At 39.1% G+C, this 13461-nt stretch overlaps 1 protein-coding gene across 3 annotated transcripts in view; it reads right to left on the reverse strand.

The window, feature by feature from the left end:
* Positions 1–798: 798 nt before the first annotated feature.
* C25H5orf22 (chromosome 25 C5orf22 homolog) overlaps positions 799–13461 on the reverse strand; it is a 30079-nt gene continuing 17416 nt past the window's right edge. For 2 of the 3 annotated variants that reach the window (XM_061129283.1, XM_061129285.1), the window contains exon 9: positions 6151–12916. In XM_061129283.1, the coding sequence (XP_060985266.1) occupies positions 12784–12916 (133 nt within the window). In that variant the 3' untranslated portion in view covers positions 6151–12783. Of the gene's footprint in view, positions 5391–6150; positions 12917–13461 lie in introns of those variants that run through there. The other variant, XM_061129284.1, reaches the window with a different exon arrangement.

Raw genomic sequence — 13461 nt, forward strand, 5'->3', positions numbered from 1 at the left:
CACAAGCTCCTAGCAGCAGATGCTGGTGTAGGGACCCCTCCTTGAAAAGGACCGTTGTATAACAAGTATTAAGACTCTTGGCAGCATTCGGTAGAGTCCTCTGCAATAACAGAGGTGCTCTGTACCTGCGCCCACAGTTCAGTAGCCACAGGTTACACGTGGCTACTGGGCACTTGAATTGTGGCTAGTGAGACCAAAAAATTGAATTTTAAAATCAATTTTACATTAACTTAAATGTAACTTTACATAGCCCCATGTGGCTTGTGATGACTCTCCCGGGCAGTGAATATCTTTAAAAAATTAATGTATAACCACACGTTTGTATCTGTACAAGTGTTTAACGTTGTTTTGTGGTGTTTCATATTTTTCATAAGTGGGGTGATGCTATTGAATTCAGTATTCTAAACCTTGTTTTTTATTCTTTTCATGTCAGTTGATATTGATTTACATCATTCTTCTAAATTACTACATAATATTTCTCAGTAGGGATTTACTGTGGCTTGTGTAGCCATTCATGAATGTATCGATGGGTGTTTAGGTTGTTGTCCTTTTCTTCTTTTCTTTGCAACTGTGAACGATAGATAAGAATATCTTTGTGCATGCCACTTAAAATGTATGATTGATGCATATAGGATAGATATTGAGAAATGGAATTGCTGGGCCATTGAGAATGAATAATTACCATTTTCATAGTTGCTGCAAAGTTGCTTTTCAGAGAAACTTAAATAGAAATAAATGATTTCTATCAGTCAAGTGAGAGAATACCATTTCCTCACACTCTCGATTGGTAGTGTCAACATTTTTTATTTATTTTTTTGCCAATTAAGTGGTGAAAAGTTACATCTTATTTAATTTACATGTCTGTAATGACTAGGAAGAACAATATTGAGTTTTATGTTTACTGATCATTTAATTTCTCCCTCCTCCATAATTGTCCATAATTGTCAGCCTTCCTTATGAATTCTTGAATAAGCTTGTTAAACCATATACTAAATGCTATTAGGATTTTAGGTGATTACATTGTCTTTATGGAACAATTTGGAGAGCACTGGCATCATAAAATATTGAGACCATAAATATTCTCCATTTATTTAGGTCTTCATCTATGTCCTATAGTTTACTTTTTCCCTTGTAAAGATCTTAGATATTTATTGCTATGTTTATTATTAGGTGTTTTATACTTAGGTTTCTGTTGGAAATTCCTTTCAATTACATTTTTTATCTATTACTGGTGAATAGGAAAACTACCAATTGTGAACGACTATTTGCTATCTCGTCACTTCGCTGTACTCTGTTATTATTTGTCAGTTTTCATCATACATGTTTTCACAGTCTATCCTTTGGTAGACTAATATTACCCTGGAGCCGCCGCCTCTTACCCTGAATACCCAGGTATAACAGAAAAGTTACAAGAAGAGTAAAATACATAGCATGTAGAAATCCCCTAGAGATAGTTTGTAGATATACAAACACTTTCTTTTAGCACTTATTCATACCGTAGTATACTGAATACACCACTCACTTGAAAGGAACATAGACAGAATCGGTGCCTTATTCTTGCTACAGCAGATGCTGTTGGTGTTTAACCAGTGACTGCCTGCAGTCATACGAAACAGTTCCTGTGCATTCTGACAGCATCCAACTACGTCTAGATCTTTCTGCTTCTCCTCCTGAGTCATCCAGTGGTCATCTCTGGCACATGCTCCACTCTGCAGGGGTGCGCTTCCAAAGGGTGGCTGGGAAGAAGCAGCATGTCAGGTTCTCAGAGGCAACCTCCAGTCAATAAAGAAAAGGAAATTGGTGGAGAAATATGCAAGCTTCTCCATCTCTCAGTGGGCAATTCTTGGCAGCACCTCAGAGTGAATTCAGCTCTTGTTGATTGTAGCAGTAATCCTCTCTTTGATGTATTTTTTAATGACTTTTCTTCTTTCTCTATCTCATTTTCCGCATGCCCTCTCTTCCTGACATCACCTCCCCAATAAACTACCTGCCCTGTAATTCTTGCTTCCAGGTCTGCTTTTGGGGGAACCTGAACTGAAAGAGATGGCTATGGAAAGTTGACCCTTGAGAATGGGACTACAGAATTTGCTCCCTCTCGATGCCAGGAGGCCTCAAGAGCCTCACTGCTGGCCTGAGGAGTTCTGTTCAGTTGCTCAGTCGTGTCCGACTCTTTGCGACCCCATGAGCCACAGCACGCCAGGCTTCCCTGTCCATCACCAACTGCCGGAGTCTACCCAAACCCATGTCCATCGAGTTGATGATGCCATCCAACCATCTCATCCTCTGTCGTCCCCTTCTCCTCCTGCCTTCAGTCATTCCCAGCATCAGGGTCTTTTTAAATGAGTCAGTTCTTCGCATCAGGTGGCCAAAGTATTGGAGTTTCAGCTTCAGCATCAGTCCTTCCAATGAATATTCAGGACTGATTTCCTTTAGGATGGACTGGTTGGATCTCCTTGCAGTTCAAGGCACTCTCAAGAGTCTTCTCCAACACCACAGTTCAAAAGCATCAATTCTTCAGTGCTCAGCTTTCTTTATAGTCCAACTCTCACATCCATACATGACTACTAGAAAAACCATAGCCTTGACTAGATGGACCTTTGTTGACAAAGTAATGTCTCTTCTTTTTAATATGCTGTCTAGGTTGGTCATAACTTTCCTTCCAGGCCTGAGGAGGGGTAGTGATAACCCACAGCATGCTGGAGGCATGGAGCATGCGAACACCTCTGATTGTTTAAGGATGAGGGAATGTTTAGAAGGGGCCAGGCTCGGGAGTACAGAGTAGCTCTTGAAAGGTATGGGGCAATGGTTTTATAAGGACTGTAGAGGTGGCTGACTGTCGTTAACTCTCCTGGAAGCTCTGAAGAAAGACCCTGACACACCAGGGCAGCCAGCTCTCAACTCGGGGCATGTCATGAGAGCCAGAAGGCTGTCATGGTGGATTTTAATTAGATGCTTACCTCCTGCAGTAGGAGGGCAGGCTCTGCTGAATATTAGCCTCAGAGCTTGAATAATAAAAATGTCAGCGCTACAATGCCGAATGCGAGCCAAAGCAGATGTTCTTTGTTAATGTAAGGGCCCTGAAAAGCAAGAAATATGATTGTGAAACTTGGGATAGTTGTGTTTGGGTGAATGCACTGCACAGTCTTAACCCCACACTTCCTTGAGTCTTCTACACAGGCATTTTGCTGTTGTTCAGTCGCTAAGTTGTGTCTCTTTTTGTTATCCCATAGACTGCAGCATGCCAGGCTCCTCTGTCCTCCACTATCCCCCAGAGTTTGCTCAGATTCATGTCCATTAAGTCAGTGATGCTATAACCATCTCATCCTCTGCCACCCTCTTCTTTTGCCCTCAATCTTTCCCAACATCAGGGTCTTTTCCTATGAGTTGGCTCTTGGCATCAAGTGGCCAGATTATTGGAGCTTCAGCTTCAGCATCAGTCCACACAGGCATGCTTCTTTTATAAAAAAAAGGCCTTCCCTTTTCTCCTGTGTTTTCTAATAGTCTCCTTCCTTTTTTTTTTTTCTCATTCAAATTTGATTTAACTGAAGTTTGTTATAAGGAGTGAATTGGGAATCCAACACATTTTGAGATAGCTATCCAGTTCTTCAGCATCATCAATTGAATAATTCATATCTCACTATTGATACTGAACACCACCCTGGTGACATATTAAATTTCATGTGTACTGGGGTCATGTGGAGAGAATGCTACATATTCATTAAAGCTCTTCCTTCATTTCTCTGGGTGCACAACAGGATAATTTCCCAGTTTCAGTTGCTGATGGGCCTGGCCTATCACAGCCTCCCATACACTATCCTCCATCCTCTTTGTCTTTTGCCAGATGGAGTAAAGATACCCTCCAGAAAAATGGGAAGCCGCATGTTGAGGGTGGCAGAACTAAAGATGGAAGGAGCATGAGCCCCAGAGTCCTCATCTGGAGGAGAGCCTGCCAAGCAGGAGCACCTGTTTTTGGACATTATGAAAATGAGAAATAATACTTCATTTTATATGAGTCATTCATTTTTCCCCCTTTCTTTCATTAAACCAGTTTCCCTTACTTTATCTAGTGTAGGTGTACTTCTGGACTCTATTCTATCCTATTCACCTGTCTGCCTGCTCACATGCCAGTAATACAGTTTTAATTCATATAATTTTATAATGTGCTTTGGTACATTGTGCTTAGTCACTCATTGTGTCTGACTCTTTGGACTGTAGCTCCCTGGTTCCTCTGTCCATGGGATTCTCCAGGCAAGAATACTGGCGTGGGTTGCCATTTCCTCCTCCAGGGGATCTTCCCGACCCAGGGATCAAACTTAAGTCTCCTGTGTTTCCTGCATTGCAAGCAAATTCTTGAGCCAATCCCTTCATTAAGTTTTACTTTACATTTTTCCCCCTGGTTTCCCTCATTTTTCTATATGAATTTTAGAACTAGTGCTACTAGTTAAATCTCCTTGGTATGCTTATTGAAATTGCATTATAGGTAGAGTTTGATATGGGAAGCATTGATATCTTTATAATGTTGAATCTTCTTAGATAAACATTCAGTTCAGTTGCTCAGTCGTGTCCAACTCTTTGCAACCCCATGGATACCAGGCTTCCCTGTACATCACCAACTCCCGGAGTTTACACAAACTCATGTCCATCAGGTTGGTGATGCCATCCAAACATCTCGTCCTCTATCATCCCCTTCTCCTCCCGCCTTCAACCTTTCCCAGCATCAGGGTCTTTTCCAGTGAGTCAGTTCTTTGCATCAGGTGACCAAAGTATTGGGGTTTCAGCTTCAGCATCAGTCCTTCCAATGAATATTCAGGACTGATTTCCTTTAGGATTGACTGGTTGGATCTCCTTGCAGTCTAAGGGACTCTCAAGAGTCTTTTCCAACACAATTCAAAAGCATCAGTTCTTTGGTGCTAAGCTTCCTTTATAGTCCAACTCTCACATCCATACATGACTATTGGAAAAACCATAGCTTTGACTAAATGGACCTTTGTTGGCAAATTAATGTCTCTGCTTTTTAATATGCTGTCTAGGTTGGTCATAGCTTTTCTTCCAAGGAGCAAGCATCTTTTAATTTCATGGCTATACATTTCATAGATAAACATGGCTAACCATTTCAGATAAACATATCTTTCCATAAATTTTCAGGCCTTCATTTATATTCTTCAACACTTTTGTAAAGTTTTTCTTGTTTACTTGGTAATTTTTTCATGTAGTTTATTCATAGATATCTTTTTCTGGTGAAGTTATGTTATTATAAATAAGATCTTTTCTTCTGTTATATTTTGTAATTGGTCATTACTTATGTAGGAAATCTACTAGGGTGTTGTGCTGCCGGTCTTAGCATGATGTCAAATAAAAATAAAACACCAGTCTGCCATCCAAGAAAAGCACTGAAAAGAAAAAAAAGAAGCCTTTAAAAGTTTTTAATGCAAAATATATCTTAAAAGAAATTTCAAATGTCTATACTGCATAGCAGAAAAACAGACTGTTTAAAGGGAAGGTATGTTGTGGGTTTATTCAGAATGGTCAGAGAATGTCCATTCTTTTGGATTGGAATTCCAAGAGCTACCCGCATTTATAAACGTTCCATGGTATGTAACAAGAAAGCACTGTCAAGCTGGGGTTTGAAGAAGGTCAATAACATCACCATTCTCCAGTAAGCTCCTAAACAACTTGGAAACAGGTACAGACATTCAGGCAGATTGGAGATAAAAATGTCATCATTATTGATAAAACTGATATTGGAGAACATGGCTTAAATCTGTAGTAACAACTTGTCTCCTACACCGCAGCCCAGGAATACAGACTTTGCCACTCACTGGCACCACTGGACCACTGTGCCTGTTCTTACCAATGCCTGGCGTGGAAGGGCAAGGCACAACCACCTTCTGTAAACAGGCACCCTGTGATTCCCTCCTTTCACTCCGCCTAACCTGGGAAGGAGTGGACGGAAGGGCAGAGCAAGGCCAGAACTGTCCTGGATGGTGACTCCATGTAGAAAGAAAATCAGAAGTAAAGGACAGTGCTGCTACTCCAGGAGTCAGCAAAGATATACTCTGAGAGTAATATTCTTTTTAGAGACCAAAAGTTCTTCTGAAGAGCAATGTCAAATGTTAGATTTCAATTTTAGGCAGAAAACCAAACTACATGGATTTTTAAAAACAATTTTTAATTGAAGGATAATTGCTTTACAGAAATTTTGTGGTTTTCTGTCACACACCAACAAGCATCAGGCATAGGCACACCATGTCCTCTCCCTCCCATCTCCCTCCCCATTCCACCCTTCAGCCTGTCCCAGAGCCCCTGTTTGAGTTCCCCGAGTCATACAGAAAATCCCCACTGGCTATCTATTTCACATATGGTATTGTAAATTTCCATGCTACTCTCTCTATACATCTGTTCTTCTCCTTCCTCCCCTCCCCCTATGTCCACAGATCTGTTGTTTCTCCATTGCTGATCTCAAAATAAATTCATCAGTGCCATCTTTTTAGATTCCATATATATGCATCAGGATATGATACTTGTATTTCTTTTTCTGACTTACTTCACTGTGTAATAGGCTCTAGGTTCATCCACCTCATTAGAACTGACTCAAATGTGTTCCCTTTTATGGTTGAGTAGTATTCCATTGTATATATGTACCACAGCTTCTTTACCCATTCATCTGTCGATGGACATCTAGGTTGCTTCCATGTTCTAGCTATTGTAAATAGTGCTGCAATGAAGACTGGGGTACATGTGTCTTCTTCAATTTTGGTTTCCTCAGGGTATATGCCTAGGAGTGGTATTGCTGGGTCACATGATGCCTTTTTTTTTTTTTCACATGATGGTTTTATTCCTAGCTTTTTAAGGAATCTCCATACCATCTTCCATTGTGGCTGTATCAGTTTACATTCCCACCAGCAATGCAAGAAGGTTCCCTTTTCTCCACACCCTTTCCAGCATTTTTTGTTTGTAGGCTTTTTGATGATGACCATTCTGACTGGTATGAGGTGGTATCTCATTGTAATTTTGATTCACATTTCTCTAATAATGAGTGATGTTGAGCATCTTTTCATGTGCTTGTTAGCCATCTGTGTGTCTTCTTTGAAGAAATGTATCTTCAGGTCCCTTTCCCACTTTTTGATTGGGTTGTTTGTTTTTTTGGTATTGAGTTGTATGAGCTGCTTGTATATTTTGGAAAGTAATTCTTTGTCAGTTTTTTCCTTTGCTATTTTCTCCCATTCTGAGAGTTGTCTTTTCTCCTTGTTTGGTTTGTAGTTCCCTTTGCTGTGCAAAAGCTTTTAAGTTTAGTTAGGTCCCACTTGTTTATTTTTATTTCCATTACTCTAGAAGGTGGGTCATAACAGATCTTGCTTTATGTCAAGTGCTCTGCCTATGTTTTCTTAGCTTCTGGTCTTACAGTTAGGTCTTTAATCCATTTTGAGTTAATCTTTGTGTATGACATTAGGTAGTGTTCTAATTTCACTCTTTTGCATGTAGTTGTCCAGTTTCCCCAGCACCACTTATTGAAGAGGCCATCTTTGCCCCATTGTATATTCTTGCTTCCTTTGTCAAAAATAAGGTATCCATAGGTGCATGGGTTCATCTCTGGGTTCTCTATCTTGTTCCACCCGTCTATATTTCTGTTTTTGTGTCAGTACCATACTGTCTTGATGACTATAGCTTTGTAGTGTAGTCTGAAGTCAGGAAGGTTGATTCCTTCAGCTCCATTCTTCTTTTTCAAAGAATGCTTTGGCTATTCAGGATCTTTTGTTTCCGTATGAATTATGAAATTTTTTGTTCTAGTTCTGTGAAAAATGCTATTGTTAATTTGATAAGGATCACATTGAATCTGATAATATAGTCATTTTCACATTATTGATTCTTCCTACCCAGGAACATGGAATATCTCTCCATCTGTTTATGTCATCTTTGATTTCTTATAATCAGTGTCTTATAATTTTCTGTATACAGGTCTTTTGTCTCCTTAGGTAGGCTCATTCCAGATATTTTATTCTTTCTGTTGCAATGGCGAATGGGATTGATTCCTTAATTTTTCTGATTTTTCATTGTTACTATATAGGAAACCAAGTGATTTCTGTGTATTGGCCTTGTATCCCGTGACTGCTGAATTCACTGATTAGTTCTAGTAATTTTCTGTTAGTTTCTTTTGGGTTTTCTATGTATAGTATCATGTCACCTGTAAACAGTGAGAGTTTTACTTCTTTTCCAATCTGGATTCCTTTTATTTCTTTTTCTTCTCTAATGGCTGTAGTTAGGACTTCCAAAACTATGTTGAGTAATAGTGGTAAGAGCAGACACTCTTGTCTTGTTCCTGATTTTAGAGGGAATGCTTTCAGTTTTTCACCATTGAGAATAATGTTTGCTGTGGGCTTTTCATATATGGCCTTTACTAGTTGAGGTAGGTTCTTTCTATGCCCATTTTGAAGTATTTTTATCATAAATGGATGTCGAACTTTGTTGAAGGCTTTTTCTGCATCTATTGAAATGATCATATGGTTTTTATCTTTCAATTTATTAATATAGTGTATCAGGCTGATTGATTTATGTATATTGAAGATTCCTTGCATCCCTGGAATAAACCTGACTTGAATATGGTGTATGAGATGGTGTATGAGCTTTTTAATGTGTTGTTCAATTCTGTTTGCTAGAATCTTGTTGAGAATTTTTGCATCTATGCTCATCTATGCTCTATTGGCCTGTAATGAACTAAATGGATTTTTATGTCATGTTGACACCAGCATTGTGGAACTTGGTTTATCAGGTTTATCTATAAGAGAACAGATCACAAAAGAAGCTGGAAAACTGACACGACTGCCTTTCCTTTGTTTATAACTAAGTTATTCTATGGACACAATCATTATAGACTACAGGTATTATCTTGTAGTTCTTTTGGGCTCAGGTGTTTAACACACCTAATCCTTGGAAAATGTTTGTTCCTATATTAATACCTGTATTTGTTCGATTTGCTCTCAAAGACAGCATGCTTACAAGCTGATAAGAGGTGTTACCCCTTTCTCTAATGATGCCACTTCCCTTAACCTTCCACAAGTGGAGGCTGCTCTGTCGAAATGTTGAGGCCCAGAGGAAGGGAATGCTTGTGGCTGGTTTAGAAACGACAGTGAACTGCTTGGAGATGCTCTACTCCCACCTCCCTGTCATGCCCTGGTTGGTTCATGAGGGGCTTTGTTGCTGGACGTCACCTATAAATAAATAAGCAATGTCAAAAGTGGCTCTATGAAGGTAACTTATAAGTGGCTGGGGGTTAGCAACTTCCAAACATTGTCTCCATCACAGTTTTTGCCCCACAGATTCTAGCTTTATCTACCAGCAGCAGGAGGGGTAGGGTAGAGGGAGACTGCAGCAGGCTTTTATATCCCAGACCCTCTTAACTGCACAAGTTTTACAACTGTGAATAAATGGATGCTTGCACCAATTCAAGACAAGAGTTTTAAGTATCTCTGCTTAAAGCCCTCTGTTACTTTTTCCCTTATGGGCAAGGACCTGCCTTCTTTGAATAAAGAAAGTGAAATTCCACTATTCACAGGAATACAGTGGAAGCTAACATGGGGTTTAAAAAGACCAGGGTTTAGGAGGCATGAGAAGAGCAGTTAAGACTTGGAATAGCCCTCACAGAATATTATAAGTAGGACTGGATTTGCAAATGAAAGCCAATGTTTGCTGAATGGCTTTTGTGCTAAGGGCTTTATATATGTTATTTCTCACACTATCACTGTAAAGGGGAAGCTGAGGCTGAGGTCCCACAGCTGGAAGAAGGGGGCACTGGAGCCGGGCAGACACCCCCTCGGAAGCTCACACTCCTACCACGATGCTCTGTTTCAGTCGTGACACCTCTTGTCTTAACCTTGGCATGATTCACATCAACTAGGGTGGTAAGGCTTCTAAACAGTGCTGATGCCTATCAGGCAGCTTCAGAGATGTGCTTGCTGGTGAAGGCTGTCTAAAGTTACAGACATGGTAGGAATGCTGGAGCTGGAGGCTGGCTGCCTAGTCAAAAAGGAAGGTCTTTGACGGAAGTGAAACTGTACAGCCTCAGCCTTTGAAATGCACTCTTGCTTCTGAATCACAGGAACTGAACTCACAAGATACTAATATACAGAATGCCAGCTTACTACTCTGTAATGATAAGCTACACCCTTCCAGTGAGTGCCCAGAGTGTTCACTGTTCAGAGAACTCTTCTCCACAGAAACCTTTGTAGTCACTCTTAACTTCATTTGTTGAACTCAAATGAGAATAAAGGAAAAGAAGGCTCTGATGTTTGGAATTCCATGAGGGCAGCTAGATCTACAAAACCAGAGGTGGTCCAGGACCAGTTAGTTCACAAACAAGCATTTTAAGAGAATGCTGCAATGCAGGATGACCAGGTGGTACAGAACAGTCCCATAGTGAGTATTTTCACACATGATCCTCAGGTATCTTGAGCATTTCTGAAAGATGTCTAACAAAAATTTCGTAAGTTTTATGAAAGTGGTTTCTATTAAGTGTGGTAAATGAGAAATCTTATACTAAGAAATATACTATAAACTATTTGCAGTGTGATGCATATACTGTCAGCAATCTGGGGCCACTATTACTAAAATGAAGATTTGGAGGGGACATCATATAAAGAGTGAAGGCCTTTGACTAAGAGTTTCCTGGGAACCTAGAAGACAATGATAAGACGTCTACAAAAAAATTTCTAGATTAAAAAAATTTCCCCCTAGATACTGGGAAATATATACTTGTCAGTTACCAAAGTTACGGCCTAATCTAACATTTAAGTCACATTTTTCAAAAAGTTGCTCAAAATCCCATGCCTGAGTGATATTTGTACATAATTCAAAGCACTGTACTGTGGTATTCCTCATTGGTACTTAGAATAGAAAAGAAATGATGGATGTCTTGATAAACTAAGTACCTTCCTGTTTGAAATGTGCAGAGACATAATTTACTAACTTGGTTCCACTTAACAAGTAGGAACTGAATTTTATTCTTCAAAGAGAATTACAGAGCATGAGAACAATGTGAATATTCTTAAAAAGGAAACTGATGCCCTTTCATTCTACCTGAGTTAAAAACAATGATGAACATCATCTGAGTTCATGGGACCTATAATAAATGACTATTAAACCAAACTTACAAGATCAATGCTAGGAACACCCCAAGATCAAATACGATTAATTAGTTCTATAGTTTGGTTTTAAATCTTTAAAACCTTAACACACTTTTTAATTTATTTTATCAGGCAAAATAATTTACTTATAAAAGCAACCTCACTTACAGAACTGTAATAAATTTTTTCAACACTGAAAAATAAATAGCACTTTTTGCAATTCTGATTTTACAGGGAAATTACACTTTCTGGCATACAATATTCTATCAAAATGGAAGGCTAAATCACTTTGCTTTGCTTTTCACAACAGAAATAAGCATGTATACTTATCAGTCTTGGGAAATCAACTTAGGGACAAGAAAGGTTTGCTGTAAAATACAATCATTGGAAAAAGGGGATCTGGTGCCATCTACTGAGTGGCAATGGCAACATGACCTTGGGTATTAAGTTAGGAAACACTGTAATTTCAACTACATGCAACTCAACAGAAACACCTGTGCAAGTCCTGAAAGATATGTGCGAAAATGAAAACGACTGCTGTGCTAAAAGTGAGGGCTGGGTGGTTTTTTTTCTGTAAGTAACATCCTACTTTTTAAAGGAAACCAAGTAGGCAGTTAAAAAATGATTACTGAACATGAGGAATACTGAAGAGAGGAAGACTTTGGCAAATAATGTAAATGAAAAGTTTCATGATCAAGAGTAGCTTAGGTAGGGTCTCTTACTCATAGAGAGAGTGGTGGAAGGCAGTTACATTCTTGGGTATTTACGAAATCAGAATCAAGGACTTAAGTTTTTCCCTACTATTTACATAAAAAGCTAGTTTATTTGAAAAAACTATCAACCAAGACTGCCAATAAAGTGGCACTTAGGAACTATAAGGTTATTTGACTCCCATACTCACCATCTGGAGGAATAAAAACTCTGGGGGATTTTATTGATTAGCAAAGAAAAGTTGCTTTTTGTTTGATTGAATTTACTCAAATAGACCTCCTTAACACCAACAATGTTGAAAGCATTCCGTAAGAGCTGGGCCAGAATCCTAAATCCTGGAAATATTCATGGACTGGCTAATTTATTTATTTACTTTTTTTGGTAGTAGCTTTTGAGAATGTTACTTTCCTGTAAGGCCAGGATGCCCTGAGTACTAATAGTACACTTAAACATGTTTGTGGTTCTCCTTTCCTTTATAACATGTCTCACAATCCTTAATACACTTCTTAGCTGTCTACCAGGAGGGCAGGGGCCTTGTCTATTCTGTTTGTAACCATATAATCAGCACTAAATTATGACCAGCACATGTATGAGTTAAAAAAATGTCAGTTGGCTGAATGAATGAATAAATGAATGAGTGAATCTCATATAGTCCAACCGACCTAAGAAGAGGGGAAAAGCGGAAAAACCCATCACAAAAGTGAAGATGACAGTGACGGATAAAAAGAAAGATGAGCATCAGATCCGTCACTTAGGGGTAAGCTTGATGCCAAAAAAATTTGCCATCATTCAACAACTGGTGATATCTGTTTGGAGATTCAAAATACCTGAAAAATTTTAAATGGAAAGTTATTCAATAATATTAAGGTATTCTCTGGAAGACTCATTTGAAAATAAGTTAATGAAAACCCTGTTACTACATCAAGCTGTAACAGAAGCCTAGTGCTGTGATGCTTCAAGATGCAGTGGACTCTGCTGAATACACCAGGTGAATGTCTAGAGTCCCATAGAGGGAGCGTAGTACACTGAGGACTTTTTCTTGAATGGTTTCAACTTGCTCAGAAGGACAGTAATCATCCAGACTTGACCTGGAACCGAGAAGAGAAAGAGAAAGGAAAGAAAAGAAAAATATACATAAGTAGAATGAGATCATACTGGGCAGTGAGGAAAAGCCTGTGTGTGTTGAATTCAATGTAAAGTAAAAATGAAGCTGTACTGAAAGCTACTAAACCTTGACTATATGTCAGGTGTGTTACATGTATTATGTTCTTTAACTTTCTCAGCAACTCTATGAAATAGATACCTTTACCATCCCTTTAAAGGAGTCAAACTGAGAAAGATTAACCTGCACGGGTATATGTTGGTGATGGGATTCAACATCATAAAGCACATCTCCAAAGCCTCAGTGCTTAGTACTAGGCCCTTGTTTCCATAAGAGGGAGATGTTGCTTGGGAACACTGGTGCTAATTATATTAGTGACTAGGCATCATGTTTCACATTCTTTTATTATGTGTACAAACAGGATAGAAGTTATGAGGGTGGAAGCTTTCCAACTGATAAAAGGGTTCTGCCTCTATTAATAATCTGCTCACCACACAAGTATACAAGATCATCCAAAATGAAATGTGTGGA

Source organism: Dama dama, chromosome 25 (assembly GCF_033118175.1).
Source record: "Dama dama isolate Ldn47 chromosome 25, ASM3311817v1, whole genome shotgun sequence".
Taxonomy (NCBI): domain Eukaryota; kingdom Metazoa; phylum Chordata; class Mammalia; order Artiodactyla; family Cervidae; genus Dama; species Dama dama.